General features: G+C 39.7%; 1 protein-coding gene across 3 annotated transcripts in view; it reads left to right on the forward strand.

The window, feature by feature from the left end:
- The window catches only part of UIMC1 (ubiquitin interaction motif containing 1), a 75,287-nt gene that overhangs the window by 23,480 nt on the left and 29,937 nt on the right, over positions 1-21,870 (forward strand). For all 3 annotated transcript variants that reach the window (XM_063292104.1, XM_063292102.1, XM_063292103.1), the window contains exons 3-5: positions 8,140-8,230; positions 16,901-17,025; positions 17,398-18,528. In XM_063292104.1, the coding sequence (XP_063148174.1) occupies positions 8,140-8,230; positions 16,901-17,025; positions 17,398-18,528 (1,347 nt within the window). The remainder of the gene's footprint in view (positions 1-8,139; positions 8,231-16,900; positions 17,026-17,397; positions 18,529-21,870) is intronic.

A 21,870-nucleotide genomic window follows, 5' to 3' on the forward strand; every position in this document is an offset into this window, starting at 1 on the left:
TTCCAGGTTCCAATGGTGTGTTGATCCTTAGAACATCGGATTCGCCGTTCACCACTAGCACCGTCGGCCACTAGCCGTTCTTTCGGCTTTGAGCTAGCTGCATCGTCACGTCTGGGGCTAGTTGAACTCATCCTCTGTTCCTCCCCAGTAGCATTTTGACCATCTTCCGACCTGGGGGTCTCACCTTCTGATGGTATACCGACATATCTCTGGTTGTACTGATCCATTTAGTTTTCACGGCAAGAATACTGGGGTGGGTTGCCATTACCTTCCCCAGGGATCGCATTTAGTCTGACCTCTCTGTCATGACCTTCCTGTCTTGGGTGGCCCTTCACGGTTTAGCTCATGGCATCATTGAGGTGCTCAAGCTCCAGCACCACGAAAAGGTAACGATCCTTTGCTGAAGAAAGGCAGCATAGAAACATCTATTAGTATATTACCTTTTGCGTATATCCACCCTACAGCATATTTTTAAATTATACTGTATGTTGCTAGAACTATGCATTTCTTTTAATGGAACAATAATCCAACTACAAATTTTCTTTTGTATATTTGATTACATTGATCTCAGATGAATTTTTGTATTGCTTTTCAGTATTTTTTATGATTGGGAAGTAAAGCTCTTGATTACTAGTTAATCGGTATATTAACATTCAAGGAATTAAACTAGTTGAAATCCATCTGAAATTGAAGGAAGGGTGCAGAATATAGATGAGAAAAAAATACATACTCACTTGAATGAAAATTAAGTATTGTGAAGGAAAGTGTGGGGGGTATAAAAATGTAGAGAAGATCTATCTGTTTATCACTAACAGTGGGATAGGAAAGATGAAGGTGGGAACCTGAATTTCACATATGAACCTAAAAACTTTTCCACTAAATATTTGAAAATTATATATGCTGTCCTCTATGTAGAACCTTGATCCCTTAAGATTTAATAGTTCTGTATTTCCTACTTTGCTTTTGGCAATAAGCTGTTAGCAGGATTACAGTTGTGAGCCCTGTAATTGTAACATGCAGCCTATATCATTTTGCTAATGAAGGCACGTAGTGAAATATATGAAATGCCTTAATGTGATCAAGGCTCATAATATAAACTCTACTGCTTGCCTAATCTTATTAATTTCCTTATTAAACAAATGGTGCTATGTTGCCGTAGCATATGTGTGTATATGTGTGTGTTGTGACAAATCAGTATAGCCTTTTTTTTTCCAGCAACTTTTATCATCGTGCTCACAAATGGACAGTTTATGTTATTAGCTGCAGTAACTTGACAGGTCTTTTCTTTTTTCTTTTTGTCCTTTATACATAACTTGCAATTACTCCACTTTTCCTGTCAAACACAATAACCTTGATCTCTGATTTATTAATTTTTTTTTCAGATCCATACTCTTGCATGGATGAGCCAGATTGGTATAGTGCTTAAGGTATCAGGCTAGAAACCAGGAGGCTGTGAGTTCTAGTCCTGCCTCAGGCATGAAGCCAGCTGGGAGACCTTGGGCCAGTCATTCTCTCTCAGCCCTAGAAAGGAGGCAAGGGCAAACCACTTCTAAAATATTGCCGAGAAAACTGCAGGGACTTGTCCAGGCAGTCACCAGGAGTCAACACCCACTTGAAGGGACAAAAAAAAAAAGCTCTTGCATTATACAGTATTTATAACGTGAGACTTCTCAGCCAGCAACAAACATTAGTGTATGTACATTTACATTCCTAACCAACATGTTTTTACCATCGTTACGAGCATTCCTTATACATTTTCCATAAACAACCAAGGGGGCACCACAGATCCTTGTTTTACTTCAGCATTTATTCCAGTGCTGAATCATTTGCTAAGCACTCCATTTATTCACATACATGCTTACATCTGTCATATACTGCACTTATCATATTCAACAGTCAAACTTCATACTTGTGCAAAATATTCCGTAATTTAAACCTATTCCCTTTATTGTATGCTTTCTGTAAATCAACAAAAGTGCAGCAGATTTTCCTTTTTACATTCACAGGTCTGCACACTCCCTGCCTGGGATAAAATGATACTGCACTTCCCAAATTTTGCTAACTGTCACTTCTTGTTCCCTCTCATATAGCATATAACAAAGGTAAAAGTAGTAAGAACCAATGTAAAAACTAACTTGTTAAGTAATGCCTGGGAAGGTGTTTGACAGAATTCTGATTCAGTAGTTTTTGCCTTTGCTCTTGATACTGTTCCCCCCCCCCTTTTTTTTAAAGAGAGAAACAATAATAGCAGCCTTCCAATTGTCAGGCACAGATAGGCATTCACATGGTCATTGAACAAGTTACACAGATATTCCATAATAATGATAAAGGATTAGTGCTTGCATTAAATATAGAACGGTTTAATAACTAATTTCTTTCTGTTTCCTTGGATAAAGTTTATGTTTGTATTAATTTAGTTGTAATCCTTTTATAGAGAAAGCAACATAGTTCATATGGTGATATTTAAAAGTGTAACCCAGAGAAAATGAGAAGGCTGTATCCAGAATTCTTACTAGCAGCAAAGCTATATAATGTGCAGGTCAAATTGAATATAGTTGTTAGCTTTCCTTGTAAGTTTCACATTAGAAATAACCCAATGTAGTAGTCTTAGTGGTATTTAATTGATTAAGATTATTTTTGGACTGGTGGTCTTATTAAAAAAGGTAGTTGGTTGAACAGTCCTTTGTGTAGCTGATATTCTCATAAATGGATGAGCATTATTAAAAGTTTAGGTCAGATTAGAGAAGCCCCAATGCCTTTATTGATTTCTTTCCCTTTGCATTCAGTGCAAGTGTCTCAAGAGCATTCTTGAAGTAATACAGAGTACTTCTGAATTAAGGAGTTTGCTTCCTTTGGAAACAAAAGCTTCCCACGAGTGTATCTGAGACGTAATTAAACAGTATCTTTCATTTTCGGATTCTGTTAAATAAAAATATTATTAAAAATCACGGTTAATAAAAACTGCATGTGTGTGTGTGTAGCCCATGAGGACGAATTGAATTTAGCTCTCTGCACTGATAATTTTTTGGCAGGGCAAATCATACACTGGTTCCATTGAAGCCATCACCTTTTTGCAATTAATGCTCACTTACTTCTCCTACTGCAAGAGATTTACTTGTTTTTGCTGGGTTTTTTTTAAAATACTGCATTTTTCCCCCAGTACTTACTGTAAATGCTAGTATTTTTCCATGGAGAAAATGAATTTTTTCCACCTCGGCTAGTACACATTTTACATTTGTGTATGATGTGAGATACATTTATATGGATATAAATGTATCTCATATCATACACAAATGTATGGTACCTTGGTGTAATGTCATCTGTATAAAGCTATGTCTCCATCAATACTTGCCTTTTTTAGACTTTTGTTTGAGGCTATACATTTTTGTATAATACTGCTGGAACGCATGTAGCCCTTATTTAAAGAAAGTGGGAAATACCAATAAGACAAAGCTTTTTCCTTGGGCAATAAATTATGTACTTTTGTCTTGGACTCTGGGATGCACACCTTTTCTTACAATTACCAGGTAGAAGCAATAGATCTGGACTAAATCCCTTTGATTATGAAGAGTAGCTTTTGTGTTGTTGGTTGGATCTACATCAGTCTTCTACAACCTAGTGCCTGTCATGCATATTCAACTACAGCTTTCAACATATCTAGGTAAGATGGCCAGTGCTGGAAATTCTGAGAAGTTTTAGTGCAACACATTTAGAAAGCATCAGTTTGAGAAAGGCTCATTTATACTAATGGAAGCATGATGCTAAGGGAAAAGTATGCATTTCCAAAGCTATCTTCTTGTATATTCCATAATCTCAAAAAGTTTTGGATTGCTCCAAGGCATTTTGTACAACACTTTGACTTTTGAAAGTGTTAAACTTTAAAGTTTTTTTATGGAAGCATAGTGAAATTAATAAATACATGACACTAAAGTTGTTAGAAAAATATTGTTTAACTTCTCTTGTGTCACAGAATCCTGCATTTGTCTGGACTGGCAAAAAATATTAGGCAAATGATTGGGAAAATAGTTGGCATGAGAAAGGGTGGTGTAGAAGAAGGAAGAAATATTTTCTAGCCTTCTCAAAAATCTCTCTAGATGATGCTAAAGCCTTGGCTCATGTATCTTACATAAGTTTCTAAATCTGTTCCCTTCTCATCTTCCCTGCTGAAGAGCAGTTATGATTTCTTCAACAAAAAAAACAAAAAGCATAACTAGTTTAAGTTAATCTATTTTGTATAGATTTATTTAATTTATTTAAGGTTTGTGTGAATCAGTTACTCAAAGTAGAAGCTTTCGTTTGTGAAGAATTTGAGCTGTTTATTATTTATTTGGAGTATGTAGCACAGTGCTTTCAGATAGTTAGAGATTTGAGCTGAAGTGTCATGGGTTCACTGCTTAAACCTTACCCTAAGGATGCAATGGAAACTCTGAACCACTGCCTTGTTCAGGATGAACAAGTGAATAAGTGCTTTTAATGGACGCTCATGGAATATTCTAATTTTTTTTCTTTAAAAACCATGGAATCTCTGGTTCACCAATCTATTCTGGTTAGCTAAACTGGCTCACTTGGCCTGTGGGGCCTCAGTCCAGTTATTTTTCTCAAGGCTTTTCCTTCCCCTGAACAGTGTAAGATGAATTTGTTCAGTGCTTTGGCTGCCTTGTGTTGCTTTTCTTTAGGAGAGATAATACAAAGCTGAAATGCTTTTCTCTGGGCATAGGTGAGTCTGGAGAGGAATCTCCAAGCTTATGATAATGAAGATGGAAAAAGGAGGTTTCTCCATGCATCATACAAAGCCCAAACCCACTGCAACCACTAAATTTCTCTTCCCATTCTGGATCCCAGCAAAGAGTAACAAAAACAGCCAGGGGAGTAACAAGGAGGAAAGGACAGGGTTAGGATTGCTTTTGTTTAATATCATTATTGATCAGCATTTGCATACTAATGAAATCAACAGATGATGGTGAGTTATGTGAAGATGCAAGCATACTTCATAGCTGAACATGCCAGAGGGCTCAGGAGCAATTTGAAAACATGAACAGAAAATTGCAAAATTAGATTTGGTCTCTAATAATACTTGTAGTGGTGGGGAAGATCAACATAGGCATGAGATGGAACTGCAGATAGGAACAGGAAGGAAAGGTTGGGAATGTGCTGGAGCTCTGTTAAATTTCATGTGTGTCCATTGAAATAAAGCCATCTGGGAGCAATGCTCTGTGTACCAGGGGAGTGATTTGCATTTCCCTGTGCAACAGTTGTAGAGCCCAAATTAATATGCTGCTTCTCCTTTTCAAAGTACTCTGCAGGATCCTTTGCAGTTTTAATAAGTCAGTGTGGAAATTCTCTCAGTTCCCATACAAACTCTCAAATTAAAATTAGTGAATGATTACTCCAGAATCCATTATTTGTGAGAATAATGCAGTTAGAAAGAAGCTTGTGGCTCATTTAGCCCCACCCGCTACATAGGCAGTAAATGAGAGGATCAGATCTTGAAGACAAAGTCAGCCTAGCAGTCTTCTTGTTCTGAAGCAAAGTAACTGATACTCTTTTTTTGGTGCCTTCAAGTCAACCTTGATTGCTGGTGACTAGTCCCTGCAGTTTTCTTGGCAAGGTTTTTCAGAAGTGGTTTGCCCTTGCCTCCTTCCTAGGACTGAGAGAGAGAGAGAGACTGGCCCAAAGTCCCCCAGCTGGATTTGTGCCTAAGGCAGGACTAGAACTCACATACTCCTGGTTTCTAGCCTGGTGCCTTAACCACAACACCAAACTGGCTCTCAACTGATACATAAAGGATTCAAAATATTTCTCTGTCTAGCTTTTGCTTTGAACTTCTTATATAAGCTGTGGCATCTTCCTAAGCAGCTGATGTTAGTGTACAGAACTCTTCTTATTATTTCAGTGCTTTCAAGGTAAGCAATTATAAGTTCCTTTGGGGCTTAAGGGGAACTCAAATACTGGAATGTTATTAAAGAATATATTTTTCACGGCAATGCCACTGTCTAACAAGTACTTGGTTCTGCTTCATTTTATTTTAATAGTTGCATTTTCTCTGCATATGTTCGTTATTAAATGTCCAAGTCCAAATGCATTCAGATCATTTAGAAAGAGTTACATCTTCTGTTAGAAATCCAACCCAGCCTGATACCACCCACAAATCTGATATCTATTCTGTCAGCTTTTTCATTAATAGTAGAAAATAATAGCAGATAGTTAACAGCATAAGATGTGTGGTCTTCCGATGTAGAATCAAGGCAGACTAGTCTCTAAAAGCTTATGTTTACTATTATTTCAGGTATTATAAGACCCTTTTGTTGCTATTGTTGTTACACCTAATATGGCTACCATCTCTAGTAATTCTTCACTGACATTTTTTAATTAAGCTAAAGCACAGGATTGACTGTATGGAGCTCCAATTGCTCTCTCTTTTCTCATTTTTATCAATTCATTGTTATCCTCTGAGTGCAGTTCTTTTTAGCCACTTGTGAATGTTTAATCTGGTTCACATAATTCATGCTTGTTTAAGGAACATGATTTGGGATTGTATCAATAGTCTGGTATCTGGAGGGCAATCCCATGCACAGTAATATTCCCTTTTCCTGACTGAAGAAACAGAACACATTATATGTAGCTTTCTTGGTGTTGATTTTATCTGAAGCTGCCATTGTCAGGGTATGGTAGTGAAGGACAATCTGGTGCCTTCCAGCTGTTTTGAACTTCATCTCCCATCAGCCCCAACTAACCACCAATGATAAGATTATGAGATTTACAAGCCAAAACAACTGGAGGGCACCAGATTGCCTATCCCTAACATATGTACCCCAGATTTTGCAATCAGAGTATATTTTCTCTGTGTACTGAGGATGTTGATTGACCAGAAGAAAGTACTAAGTCAGTTTGTTAGAATATCTTCTAATATTTGACTTCAGTTTTCTCCAAATACTTGCTGCAATATCTGTTCTCATTTTGATTCCTTGGTTTGCCTTCTCATATATAATGAATGCTCTGTTTAGACAGACCAAGTAGTTTTGGCATGCTCTTCACATAGGTTTTGCATTTTAGTCTCTGTCAATATTCGTAGCTGTTCTATTGTTTTTTTAAATGAAATCAATATTAAACAACTTTGCCTTCTCTATTGATATCTCCTTCTAAGGTGAGTAGCAAACTAAGAGTATCTTGCTTTTCAGGTATTTTGTTAGTTGCAATTCATTCTATGCCTTTGCTTTCCTAACTTTTGGGCAGGCACACGCTTGTGCTGGACCATTTAATTTCATTTTAGCAATCGCTCCACTTTTCTTCCTTCGGTCAGTTTCCATTTTCGGCTCTCCCGTCGTTAAAAAGAGTCCTGCGTAGCTGTGCTTATCTTTTCACTGTCTTCTGATCTTTCCTGACATGGTTATGGTCTGCAGTTGTGCCTCTACTGTTACAAACTTTAGAATTGAACTGTCCCTGTCTACTGCTTATTATGCTGTTGACTCTTTAAAATATGACAATTTCAAGAGGTTGTAGCATGATTGCCATTTTGAAGGATGTGACCCCCTCTGCTCTGAGGGAAGCAAATGGAGTTAGAAGTCTGAACTCTGACACAGAGCAGGGTGGCTTTTTTCACAGCTTCAAACTGGGATTTTTTTCCTCCTAATCTTTTTCCTCCTAATCTCCTAATCTTTTAAACAACCGTCTTTTTCTTTGAGGAAGCATCTTTGTGGCTGAGACTTTTCCAGCTGTATTAAGGAAGTATCCAGCTACGCATGCTAGCTGCATAAGCTAATACAACTTCTCTATTCCCAGCAATTTTTGAATTTTCCAGCAAAACAACTTCTCATTAAAATCCCATACTGTGGGTACTCGGCTTGGCAGTGACTGACGTGAAGTATATTGTCTTCTCTGACATGTGTTTGCATGTTTGTCTGCATCTCTTATTGCTCATTATACTCATCATGCGGCTCTTTTAATAGCTACAGGGTGTTCTTTTATTCGTATCTGAAAATCACATTTCTCACCAATTGAGTCTGCTTTTATGCCAGTTTTTTCTTCTGTTCTTGTTCTCTTTCCCTGGCCTTGGAGATTTGGACAAAGGTTAGGCAGGGGGTGAGGAAGGGCAGCAAATCTCCTGTAGTTTATATATTTATCATATTTCTTCTTCTGCAGCAAGAGTCCAAAGAGGAGAATGGTCTGCAGAAGAAAAGAACAAAGCAGCAGCTGGACAGAGTGAAGTTTGCCGCAAAAAGGAAAATTGCACGTAGGTGTCACATGTCTGGGGAAAAGGGGATACGGGAGAATGACGAGTGCACATTTTTTTAAAAAATCCAGTTTTTACATATGTCAAAGCATCTATATCAGATGCTTAATGGTTCAGCTTATGTATATGTGTAAGTGAGGCTGCAGCTATGTTCTGATATAATGTTGCTCCTACTCCCTAGTATATCTGAAGTGATATCCCACTGTTGTGCATCTGAGATCAGGAAGATGAAAGGGGTTATAAACGCTATTTTTTTTTAATTCGTTCAGTCGTGTCTGATTCTTGGAGACTGCCTGGACGTCCTTGCAGTTTTCTTGGCAAGGTTTTTCAGAAGTGGTTTGCCATTGCCTCCTTCCTAGGGCTGAGAGAGAGTGACTGGCCCAAGGTCACCCAGTTGGCTTTGTGCCTATGGCGGGACTAGAACTCATGGTCTCCCAGTTTCTAGTCCAGTGCCTTAACCCCTATACCAAACTGGCTCTCAAAGGCTACTAGTGCTGCACTGTATGGTAATCCAGAGGTAATGAATGAATGATTGAAAAGTGGTTGTTATTGTCACCTTCATACATACTATTTAAGCTAGCTATCACCAACTTAGTGCCTTTCGAACACATTACATTTTGATTCACACAATTACCAGCCAGCATTTGCCCTTATTGGTAACTGTGGTTTAGGAGAGTTGAAATCTATCTGGAGTGTAACAGTTTGAGGAAGTCTGGCTAAGCCCTATCTAAAGGCAGCCTCTCACTCATACCATTTTATGGTTTGTAGCTTGCCATTAGGGGAAGAATGCACACCCAGATCTATTCATTAATCAGTCTAAAGCCTCCTTCAAGTTTGTAATAAGGAGCTACGATTCTGAGGTAACCAGTGACAGGGGATGAACAGCCAAATGGAAAATTAGGTCACTTTGCTGCCACTGCCCCTTCCTTATAAATCAGCCTCTGGGGAACCAGGATTCATTTGAAGGGGAAATCCTTGCTCCACTCTGGGTCTGCCTAACCACAGAATGGGAAATCAAACAAAAACTGTAGGAGTCTGCAGTTCAGCCAAGCTGATGAAGGTGCTGGGAGGCAACTGGTTAAGTCCAGGATTTATACGAAATTCAATGTTATTAAAGATGCCAGAAGAAGATAAGGTTCCACAGACACAACACGGAGTTAAAAAGAGATAAAATACAGGAAAAAAAAAGACCCCTAACACAATTCTAACTACAGGCAAAAACAGAGTTCCCAACCTTGCCTGAGATAACTCCCTCATCTAGGACTCCAGCCAATTCTCTCCAAAAATCAAAAACTCTTTCCATCCAGAAGCCCCTTCTTTACTGGCTCTCAGGGGGCAAGTCACCTCTGGACACATAAGGCTGGCTTGTTCTTTAAAGGACCAGCTGTTCCCTGCTACAGATTTGAACCCAGTTCCTAATGACTTCACAGATATATCCATATAGTTTCCTTGGCTCAATATGGAAATAGTAACTGCTGCCTTCTGTATTTTGTTTTACCTCCACCTAGCCCTATAGCTTTGGTATTCTCTGGTGGTATAGCTTCTTACATAATGTACTTGTGAAATAAGTCATAGAATCATACAGTTGGAAGGGACCTAAGAAGTTGTCATGTCCAAGATTCGCTACACCATCACTGATAGTAGGATGATTTCAGGATCTTGTAGTTTTTGAAAGGGCTATTTCTGATGGGCCGTTCAGAATGTAACAAGCAAATAGAATAATTCACACAGCAAATTGTGGTTTAGTCTCCTCATGATAGCCTAGCAGTTTTATTCTGATTCATAAAATATGAATTCAGGAGCACCTATACCCAATAGCACCTGCCCATCCAATACAATCTGGCAGAAAGACTCCCTTCAGGTCCCTTCATGCTCAGGGATTTTCATCTACAGAGGTCACAGAAACAGGCTGTCCCCATTACTGCACCCCTGAGTGACTCTGTAATGGTATGTGGGAATGACCCTGAGGGAGAAGGGAAGAGATGCTGTCTAGGGAATGATCAGATAAAAGAGTGGGGAGCCTGCAACTGCTTAACAGTCAGGGAAAGAAACTTAGGAAGGATCTGCCCTAATTGATCAGGCTGTAAAAAAAGATGGTGGGAGAATTGTACTTTCAGACCTGCAAGATTCTGTCAATGTAGTCTTACAATAAAGTGGAATTAGTTCATCTGGTCATGTTTCCTGTCTGATTTACCTGGGCGGGCTGACAGATTCCTATGCTTTAAAAAGGCCCTCAGAACCTGGCTATTTCAGCAGGGCCCAGGAGTGGGATATTTTAACATGTTTCCTCTGGAACTGGATTTTATCTTTTTGTACATTAAGTGGTGCTCCTAGTGTTTATTTATGTTGGTATGTTTGTGTTTTTAACCTGATTTATGTATGTTGGGATATATGTCGCTCAGAGTTGTTAGTGATTGGAATAAGCCCAATAAATAAAATAATGTTTGCAAATTCAGCACCTAATCTGAGAGTAATATGGGATGCATTTCTGAACAGACTGAAAGCAGTGATTGTACTCCAAGCAGAGATACGGGTTAATATGTAAGAAGCCTTCTCCACAGATTTTCTTGACAGAAAAAAAAAGATATATACTGTGTTCAGGAGTCCAAGCTAGAGATCTCAGCGGTTCAAGCCTAGAGATCTCAGCGATTCAAGGTAGGCCAGGTCAAGATCCAGACACCACAGGGATCCCAAGAATGCTGCTTTGATTATAGTAGAGCATAATAACAGAATCTTGAGAACCTGTCCAAGTTTTTCTCTGTTCCTGCTTATACTATCAAAATCAAGGTAAGGTTATTCTGAGTTTCTTTCTTATGCTTGCTTCAACCTCTGCATTATGTAATCGCTTCTCCAGATCTTTACTTAAGAATTTTTCATACCAAGGTAATTGCTAAATTCCTTTGCAAGAGATGAAAGCAGAAAGGAACAACATCCTTTGTTTACACAGAATACCTATGAGACAGGTTCATTTCAGTTCAGTATGAAATCTCCAACATGTACAGTCTTAGCAATTTTGGATCTCTTGTACTTGTTTGGAGCCCACTATAAGGGGAGTCGGCCCAGTAAGACAGACCAAACTACGGAACAAATGCTTATGGGCAGTGATGCGCTGATAAATGTATCGCAACTGGCTCAGCAGGCTCCACTGCTGCCACCAAACTGCAAGCCACCAAACTGCTGAATGGTGTGCTGCTAGCAATCGCTGCTCTCCTCTGCTCTCAGCCAGCTCACAAAACTTCTGAAAATTTGACAATCGGCTCCTGCAAGCCAGCTCCAGCACACCCGTCTAAAACTACAGCTATAGTAGTTTAAAGAACAGCTGTACTAACAGACTCTTGCAAGTCTGAATGTGCTTCCCTCCTCCCTCACTTTATCTTTGTGTGAATTAGGGAGGGGCCTGTCTGCGATGTTTACTCAAATTAGTTTTTTGGAGTGGGCTCAAGCCTTGGTTGCCTGATTGTTGCCTTGGTAATGCATCTTCCCACTTCCATCAAGGCTCTTCTCTGTGCCCTCTACATCCAGCTCCTTCTAATGAGATCCTTGGTCCAGCCTTCTGTAAAGTGTGGCCTCAGCCACCTCTAACAGTGCTGGCCTAAGCAAAAGTATTTGCATTTCCCACTCTGTTTGCTGCTTTGGATGCAGGTCTCATCCAGTATATTAGAGCAGTCAATTAGCAATAATTAATTAGGCACATCCATTTACATGTCTGCTCTTTTATTTATTAGAACTATAATTAGCCTTTTAGTGTTTATTTTTAGGCAAATTAAGGTTCATTTCTTTGAAATAAAAATGCTGTCTGTGTTTTAAAGGGATGCTTGAGTTTGATGACAAATTGGTCTCTTGGAGAAGAGGCTGCATGCAGAGGATGGGGATTGCTTGGCCTTTTCCTCAGGGATCTAGTTTAATCTTACTCAAGCAATTAACAATTTCTCTCTCGCTCACTCACTCACTCACTGTGTGTGTGTGTGTGTCTGCTTTCCTCCTAGGGAAAAGAATAGCTGGGGGCAATTGGGTGGGTGCAAAGGATTACCTCTCAATGGGCCCAGTCCATATCCCTCCTTGACTGTATTTATTTTTTTAAAAGACTTGCACATTTTATTGTTAATTACATGGCATATCAGGTCTGGTTTAGCTCTACACATGGAGAAGTATTTGTTTGTTTGTTTTAATAGCACTAATTTATATGCTGCCTCCTCATAGAGTTCTAGGAAGCTCACAATAAAATCAGGCAAAACCCATCACAACGTCACATTAAAAACAGCATAATCAACAACAGCAAAAACCTAGAATGTTCTCCAAGTTTTTGAAATACTTCCTCCACACTTTAGCTGCTTCCTAATAAATGGCACCTTCTGCCTTGAAGGCCTATTGGAAAAGAGTATTTTTCAAAAAGATAATAGGAAAGGGCTGTCCTCACCTTGGGATGGGCCAATCTCTTTATTAGTGCAGGGACTGCCACCAAGAAGGCCAGCTTCCTGCCTCCCTTCCACATGACATCACAGGAGAGGGACTCTCAGCCTGCTTCCTTGGAGTTCAGGGCTCCATGTCGAAGTAGGGCAAGCATCTGCAGCTAATCCTACTGATAGGTGCCATCAAGTGGTCATTGACTCTTAGCGACCGCATAGATAGATTTTCCCCAGGACAATCTGTCCGCAACCTGGTGCTTCAGGTCTTCCAACAGAGCATGCATTGCTGCTGTAACTGAGTCCATCTACTTTGCTGCTGGTCGTCCTCTTCTTCTCTTTCCTTCCACCTTTCCCATCATTAAAGCTTTCTCCCAAGAGCTAGGGCTTCACATAACATGTCTGAAATAGGATAATTTCAGCCTGGTTATTTGTACCTCAAGTGAGACCTCTGGGTTGATTTGTTCAATGGTTTGTTTTCTTGGCTGTCCACAGCATTCTCAGGTGACTTCTCCAACACCAAAGTTCAAAAGCATCAATACTCATTAACATTTTTGATAATTTTCAAATTTAGTTGGGGGGATCTATTTTTTTTCAATTTGGAGAGGACTCTCTCTCTGCATCAATTTCATGGCAATTCTGACTGTAAAAGGGCAAACATTTCTCTATTTTAGGGTATGGTGTTAGCGAGGAACAAATCTTGTCAGTAAGAGAACATATTTTCTGAAAAAATAAATTCTTAGTAAGCTGTGATATGAACTTAAAAAAGCTAAACTTCTTTGAACCATTTTCAGGCTGCAGTTCTTTAAAAACGCTACTAACTTTTCTCTTTGCCCCATTCCCTGTGTTTTCTTGGTGAGATTGATTTGTTGTTCATGTGAGGCTGGATTTGATGCTGCTCAAGTTTTTTCTCAGTAGATTTAGGAATATACCAAAAGCCAAGCATTGGTACAGTGAAACTATGCTGGTTTTACCAAACAACATCTCAAATGTTATAGTCAGACTTGCCTGTTCATTTGTATCTACATCTATCTTGTGCAAAAAGGCTTGGAAAATATTTTCTGCTGTGGAATGTTGGTCCATTCTTACCTGTCCCAAACATCCCAACATTGTTTGCTTCTTAAAGCTCAGCTTCTATTTTTGTGTCTCAAGTTCTTAAGATGTCTGTTTACCCACACCACAAAGAGGCTAACACAATACTTAGAATTTCAATCATCATAAATTATGATCAATGTAATCAACATCAAGCATATGCAAATTGCAGACAGTGTTTAGAAGTGATCAGAATAATGCATGACAGTCAGAGGTACACAGCAGGGCTTCCACAGAACAGACACCCTGTTTCTCTTAGGGAGACGGTTTACTTCTTTTATTCTTCTGCAAGTTGTATATTTCATGGGGGACAAAGCTTTATCTTCTTTCAATACTTGTGTGAATTTGGGATAGTAGAATCAATGCGGTATGTTTGTCTCTCTGTTGTGCCAAAATTATAGTTTTTAGTGTTCCATGTTCGGTGCTGTAAAATGAAAAAAGTCCCCTAAGCATAGGTATACTCTTATTTAACTATGTTTTAATAGCAAATCTGTGTGAAGCAACTTAGGTTTACTTTGGCAAAGCAATTCATGCTATGGAGGTTGATATAATCTGCTTTGAAGTGAAGAGGCAATCCAATGAAGCAATTCAGGTAGGCTCAAATCACTTTGGACCTGTCCTGCAGGTGAAGGCTCCTGCTGCTCTTCTCCTCCAGCACTGGCTGAAGTGCTTCCAGGCTATGTGGCTCCACGATTATCCACAGTTTATGTTGAAGTCAAGACATTCAGCACACTTAAGCCACATTATCTTGAAACACTGGCTTGGGCCGAGGGCACCCTAAGCCTGCCTCCTCTGGTAGACACTGGTGGTAGTCTTGCAACATTTGCCAGAGCCCCCAGTTTGGGAACACTTTGACCAGCTCTTGAGGAGTTTGCTGCTCTCAGCCTTCCTGTAGCACAGGCTGTGTGGGAGAAGGTTGAGATATAACCACAGTCATTTTAAATCACTGTTTCCTAATCATGGTAATTTCCAGGTGTATGGACTTCAAGGGCAGCCAACATAGCCATTGATGAGAATTTTGGGAGTTGATGTCCATATACTTGGGAGTATTGTTTTATGGTATTTATGGTATAGTTGCTAAGTTTGGGAGTATTGTTTTATGGTATTCTGCCATTGCTTGAGCTACAGCAGGTCCACTGTCAAATCAGCTGAACAAAAAGCTTAACTGTGTAATATAGTCACAGTTGGGATACACAAGTCCTGTGCAACGGAAATGAAGATCACAGCTTTCTGCCTTCCAGTAGTAAAGCCATAGCAGTAGAGAAGCTGTTGTGGCTTACTGGAGAACTGTAATTTCAGTACCTCCACCCTTACTTTAATTAAATTTCTAACGAATTTAAAACATCACTGTTCCCATCTCAGACAGAAGTGGGCAACCTTTTTTCAGTCAAAGATTGCATTTCTTTGGAAATGATGGGAGGATGGAATGGAAGTGAGTGATAGGAGGGGCAGATCCAGAAGTGGAAGAGTCACTAATTCTCTTGCTTTTTCAGGCAATCCTTCTCTCTCTCCCTCTCGTTTCTGAAATTTGGCTCGCACTCTAAGTAGTGATCTGATGGCAGCAGACTGCTCCTATGTGGTCTGTGGACTGTCCTGTCAACACCTATTTCAGTCCATGTGGCAGCAAGAAAAGTCAGTTCAGAATTAAACCGCATCCTATCAGATTTTGAGAAGTCAATATTTGTCTTTGTTTTTCTTTTGCAGCCAAACAGGCTTGCTGTCATTCTCTTGCAGCTGAGGGAGAAATGGAGTTCAGTAATCCACCTGTCAGCTCTTATTCTCCTCTGGAGTTATTTCTTATATGAAGTGAAGATATGTCAGGATGCTCAAATTGTATTATGTTGTTTTGGTGCCCAGAGAGTTTTCATTAGAATGTTTCCTTCTCTTACTGCAAGATGATTTGTTTGTACAAGATCCTGTGTTCTTGTTTCTTCTGTACTCCTGAATATGATATTTTGGTGCTTTTGTTGGATTTAGAAATGTTGTGTGAGAAATACACAACAGCCTATAATTGTTTGATGGAAAAGTGTTCTACAGCATTTTTCAGTTCCTCAGAAGTTGGGTGGAATTGTTGGAGTTTTCATTCTGTTTTTTTGAGTGTCAATATTTTTTGCCAAGTGAAAGTAGTAGATCAGAAATAACAATAAATAGATGTTTTCTGAAGCAACTTGGTTTTTTGTTTTTGTCAAAGCAACTTACGTTTTCTAATATGCCCTGGAAAATCTTCCTAGAGCTAGGAAGTGGATAATAGTGCCTTAGTTTCCCATGCAATTATGCTAAAAAATACTTGGTTGTTGCAGTTTTTCTAAACAGAATATTTTTCTGAATAGAATAATATTTGCATTGTCCAAGTTGTTCTTTTCTCTCTTCCTTCCCCACTTCCCAGATTCAGGAGAGGTTGGCACATAAACTTTTCCACTTTATATTTTAGAAGGGAAAAGTATTGTTGCTTTTTTTAGCTAAAAGTTTTTCAGTAGAAAGGAAGTATCCTGCTTTGCCAATAGTCTAAATATTTTTAAAATATCTTTTTGTGTTCAAAGTCTACTGCTTTCCCCTGTTCTCTGATGCCTATACTGGATGCAAAAGTACAAAACAGAGCTTCTGCTGGATGATTATATGATAAAATATTTCAGTGTGATGAATTTATCTAAAGAGTCAAAGTTCTTTTAATTTATTTTCTATCCCGCCTTTATTATTTTTATAAATAACTCAAGGTGGGAAATATACCTAATACTCCTTCCTCCTCCTATTTTCCCTACAACAACAACCCTGTGAGGTGAGTTGGGCTGAGAGAGAGTGACTGGCCCAAGGTCACCCAGCCGGCTTTCATGCCTAAGGTGGGACTAGAACTCACTGTCTCCTGGTTTCTAGCCTGTTGCCTTAACCACTAGACCAAACTGGCTCTCAAAGTTGCAATTGCTGTGGGAATTTTACGTAATTGCCTGACTTGGGCTCAATTATTTGATATTTTTCAGAATGCATTACCTCACGTTTAGCGCTGCTTGTTCCAATTTTGAAGGTATACACCATAATACATTCATATTTAATGGTTCTTATACAACTTAGGGTGAGGTTTTTCCCCTTCTGAAGCTTAAAGTCTTCAGGCTCCTTCAGGTATAAGAATCAAGGGTCTGTGATTTCATCATGCATTATAATTTTATTTTGCTCTTCTCAGAGATGTCAGAAGATGAGCAGTTTGCCTTGGCTTTGAAAATGAGTGAGCAGGAAGCGAGGCAGTTGAATTCACAAGAGGAGGAAGAGGAAGAACTTCTGAGAAAAGCCATTGCTGAGAGCCTCAGTGTAAGTGGAGGAGAGGTCCCCTCTCACATTTTTTGCCCTCTGGGTTTCAAAAGTGACTTTTTTCCAATGCTGTCTTGTCTGAATTTCACTTGGAATCCTAGCCAGTCTTAGGTAAGGTGTAAGTGCATCTGACAAGAGAGTAGATATAACAAATAAATTTGTTAATCTTTACTGTGCTAATGGACTTATTGGTGGGTAAAACCTAATTTCACCTTTAGCTATCACTGAGCAGATTCATGTGGAAGTGTCCTTTTATATTTTTTGCTGTGCAGAATGGCATTCAATTTGATTTAATAATTAGGAGAATATATACTTATATACACATATACTGTACATACATACATTTCATTTTATGTGTGTTCTTCCCTGCAGAGCTGCCAGCCTTCTGAGCCTTCTGCTATGGCTCCTGTGCCTCCCCTCTCCCAGGCATCAGCGTCTTCAGTGCAAAGCCACCCAGCTGGGCCAGAGGATTCTCAGCCCCTTGCAGTTCTGTTGCCTTGCTCTGAGTCTCCTTGCTCCAAGTGCAGCTCCCTCTCACCAAGCTACAATGCTGAGGAGAACAGACAGACAGATGCCACCAAGAGGCCCCTGGTAGTACTGACGAGGCTAAGCCGGGACATAGTTGAAAGCTCGCTAGTCTCTAGCATAATTGTGTCTCCAGGGAAGAGCCAGGCTTTTGCCAGGTCAGACCCTTCCTCACCAGCAGGGAGCAGCTCCAGTGATACATCACCTAGTGCGGAAGAGGAGTTACCTATTACCTTAAGTCCCACTTTTCCCCAAAGACCTCTGGGGGCTTATCCACTGGCACCCTGGAGACTCTTTATGGGAAAGTGCAGCCTTCTAATGCCAACAAGCAAAGAAATGGAGCATTCCCAAAATTATTTAAAAGGAAACCTCCATGTTGACTGCTCAGGAGTCCCACAGAAGGAAGCCCAGCAGCAGAGTACTTTTGACCATGACAGATGTCCTTCTGGGTTTGGAGATCAGTCTGAGCATGGCAAAAGCACGCTGCTTTCTGCTGAGTTTATAGAAAGGACTGGCCTACCAGAAAGTGCCCCGCCAATTTGCACACTTCCTTGGACTGATGAGAAATGCCAACATGAAGAACCGGATGTGGTGCACTATTATTGGGGTGTTCCATTCTGCCCCAAAGGAATAGATCCTAACAAATATACTCAAGTCATCATGTGCCAGCTTGAGGTCTACCAGAAAAGCCTGAAACAGGCTCAGCGGCAGCTCCTGCAGAAGAAGCAGTTTGGGGAACCAGTTGTCCCTAATCCATGTTCCCTGAGACGAAGTGAACTTGCAAAAGATGAGGAAACATCTAGACAAAGAGAAGGTTTGGATGATCAAGAAGAAGACGTGGATGAGAAAAAGGAACCTGGGAATGTTGCCTGGCTTCTTTCCCGAGTCAATGGAGAGCCTCACAAACATCCAGCACAGGACTCAGCGGAGGGAAGAAACTCTGGGTGTAGAGATGAACCAGCAAGCAGCTCTGCTCAGGTAAGTTTGCCCTGTTTTGTATACCTGGAGAATTATGAATGAACAAAAAAAGAGGAGAGTGGCTAAGCATTTTGCTTTGTGCATGTTCATAGATCAAAATGACAGAAAACTATGTCACTGATTTTCAGCAGTTGAGGTTAGGTTAGAGGTAGTCCCAGGGGACACAAAGAATTGTTTGCGGGCTGTGGATTGCCCACTTCTGTACTGAATGTTATCTAATGATGCTTCAAGGGTTCCGAAGCCATTAGGGTCCTCCGAAAATCTGCTCTTAATCATATATTGATTTAGTGTAAATAAAATTATGTTCACAAATGCATAGCACTGTGTAACAGACAGTGCTCTGGGTGGTTGTTTTTTTTTTAAGCATATGGCATAGCAGTTTGGTGTTCATGCTGCTTTCTTTTTTCCTTGCTGGGAAATCCTTGTGAGGTCCAGCAGCCCGATGTGTAGACTATTTAGCTGTGGGTGTTAGTTTTGCTAAAATAATGACTAAATTAAGTTGCATATGTTAAAATCCACAAGACGTGAAATCTGTATGGCATTAGATTCAGACAATTGCTGTGGGACCCAGTTGGTTTGCAGCTGTGAACTTTTGCTAATCTGAGCTGAAATTTTAATTTATCTGGTTGAATTTGTTTTGTTGCTTTGTCTTTTGGAGTTACTACATTTCCCAAACCTATCACTCTTTCAGGCTTCCTTTATGTTTCTGGTTTACATTTTTGAGCAGTGCATTGTTTCCTTTTTATTCATCACGCAGGACAACGAATGAGACATATGTATTCATCTTTGGTGCAGGGCAAAGAATGAGACATATCCAAGAAACCTTCATAATCTCTCAAGTTGTTCAGGTTTATGCAGCAAGATCCGTACCAAGCTTAATCCTTGGCTTCGGTTGTTGAAAGTCTCATTTAAATATCTGTTAAGTGGCCACTAGGTGTCAGTGTTTTTCTCTCTTCAGGGGCAAGAGGCAGGTTTCTGTCACTACTGTGTCTTAAACACATTGCTAGTCAGATGAAGTATTTATTGCTGTTGTATTTTAAGTTTGTGTCAGCCTTTTTCAACCCTCATTTTTCATAATGACTTCGCCGCTAGATCACTGTATAACTTTATCTTCTCTCTGACTGTAGCTGAACCTTGTTGTTACTATTTTCAAGTGTATTTGATTGTTTACCTCGGTGATGGAAAGATACTTAACTTGTTTTGTGATATTTATATTCTGTCTTGTAATATTGAACGCTCTGAGGAAAAACTGTCATGTCTGCATTTTCTATTAGAAGTGGAAGAGCAGTTCAGTTCGTGCTTTAGGTCTCCCAGACTTGGATCCAAAGTGGCTATATTTAAACAACCTTAAAGGTGACCTGCAAAGAGAAACTGTTGCATTTGTGCCCTATTTCTTTGCTCACTTATGATAAGTGGGCAATGACCTGAATGCTTTAAGGTCAAAGCTTCTCTGTCTGCTTGCTTCTCTTACTGGAACTTCGGACCATGTTTAACTTGGAACATATTTTGGCAAGTGAAATGCAGAGGAAAACCTAAGAAACCTCCGTCACTCTGAATTCTTCAGCTTCTCGCACTGCTCGAGTTCTTAAGCAGTCTTCTAGCAAAAATGTGGAGTAATGGTCTTGACATATAAAACTGCTTTAGGACCACAAGAAACAAATGGCATAATTGGGGAAACTTGAAAATATAATTAAAATGCAAAAAGCTTAAGTCTTAACTTGTAAATAGACACAAAAATGATAGTAGAGCAGAGAAGCGAAGGTGGGGTGGCAGACAAGTCTGACAATATGCTTTGCGACAGGTAATTTTTAACACTCCTTTCCTTTCTTCCACATGTAATAGAACATGGAGGCAGTGGGCAGATAATTCAAAGGCTACTTTCCATGTTTTAAGCTTCATTTGAGCACCATATTTTTCTTTGTCGTAATTACCTACCAGTATACTTCGTCACAGTTTCAGTGCCCTTTGTGTTGACAGTAGTGGAAGTGCTAATGTGTTTACTGTGCCAACGTGTCTCCTTAGCTGTTCAGACCAGGCAGAGACTATCAGCCAGCTGTTTGGTTGAGCCACATGTTGCTACTACAATATAGCTGAATAAGTTGTAGTTGTCAAATCTGTAAGGTGCTTTTTCTGGTGGTTCGAGTTACTTGCAAGCCTGTTTAGCTATGCTCTTTGCATTTGCTCACTTGCAAAATGGTCAATGAAGGCAACAGCTACAGTTTCTTCAGGTCTTCCCTAGTGATTCTTTGCTCACTGTGATTACATGAACTGCTGTTAAAATGGTTAAAGTGCTTGAGTGACTTTTTCAAGCTCCATATGTTCTTCAGGAAGAAGCATATACTTCTGTTGACATAGGTGAACATTTTTCTTATTTGTTGTCCAGACTTAGAGTGAAACAAGATGTTGCAACAGATATGGACTTCTGCTGAAAGCAACATTGCCATGAAACTATTGTGAATACTCCAACTATGCTAATTCCCCCATCTCTGCTCCTTTTTATGGACAGTTGCTTGGGGGAATGATTGAGGATAATTATGTCAGAGAGAGGGGATTCTTTGGTATGGGCACAAAATGCCTCAAATCTATCTGTGTGCTAATTTAATATTAAGAATAATTAATATTGTGTTTGTTTTTTGCTAAGGCAGCAAGTCTGTTCCTTAATTTCTTTTCTGGGACAGATTTGAACATGCATTAACACTTTTTGAATTTTGAACAAAGGGCTTAATTATCAACACTGGAACTGAGAGAAGTATAAATTTGGGGATGGTCATTTGATTTGTATTTTATAAAGACATCTAGTTATTAAGACTATAAGAGAAAGTTCTTTGCAGAGAGTACTGGAAAAGCCAATTTGGTGTAGTGGTTAAGGCACTGGGCTAGAAACTGGGAGACCATGAATTCTAGTCCTGCCTTAGGCCCGAAGCCAGCTGGGTGACCTTGGGCCAATCACTCACTCTCAGCCTTAGGAAGGAGGTAAGGGCAAACCACTTCTGAAAAAGCTTGCCCAGAAAACTGCAGGGACTAGTCCAGGCAGTCACCAGGAGTCGAAAAGCTTACTCAAAGGCACATACACATTGGAGAAGTATATTTGTTGGGTCTACTCATGGTCCTAAGGCTTTTTGCCTTCTCCTTTTAGCAATGTTTGCAAGTTCTTTCCATAGTGTTGACTCTGCTCTTGAAACATAGTAGGAAGGGAGATATGTGTAATAACATTAGTCTTCACTTGTAGTTAGTGCCACGTTCCTCACCTAAAATGGATAACTCATGGTATTTTTGCTTAGGCTGAAGAAAAATATAGGGTGTAGGAAGAAGAGAGAGGGGAAAGTGATAAACGGGGAGGGG

This window comes from Candoia aspera, chromosome 2 (genome assembly GCF_035149785.1).
Source record: "Candoia aspera isolate rCanAsp1 chromosome 2, rCanAsp1.hap2, whole genome shotgun sequence".
Lineage (NCBI taxonomy): Eukaryota > Metazoa > Chordata > Lepidosauria > Squamata > Boidae > Candoia > Candoia aspera.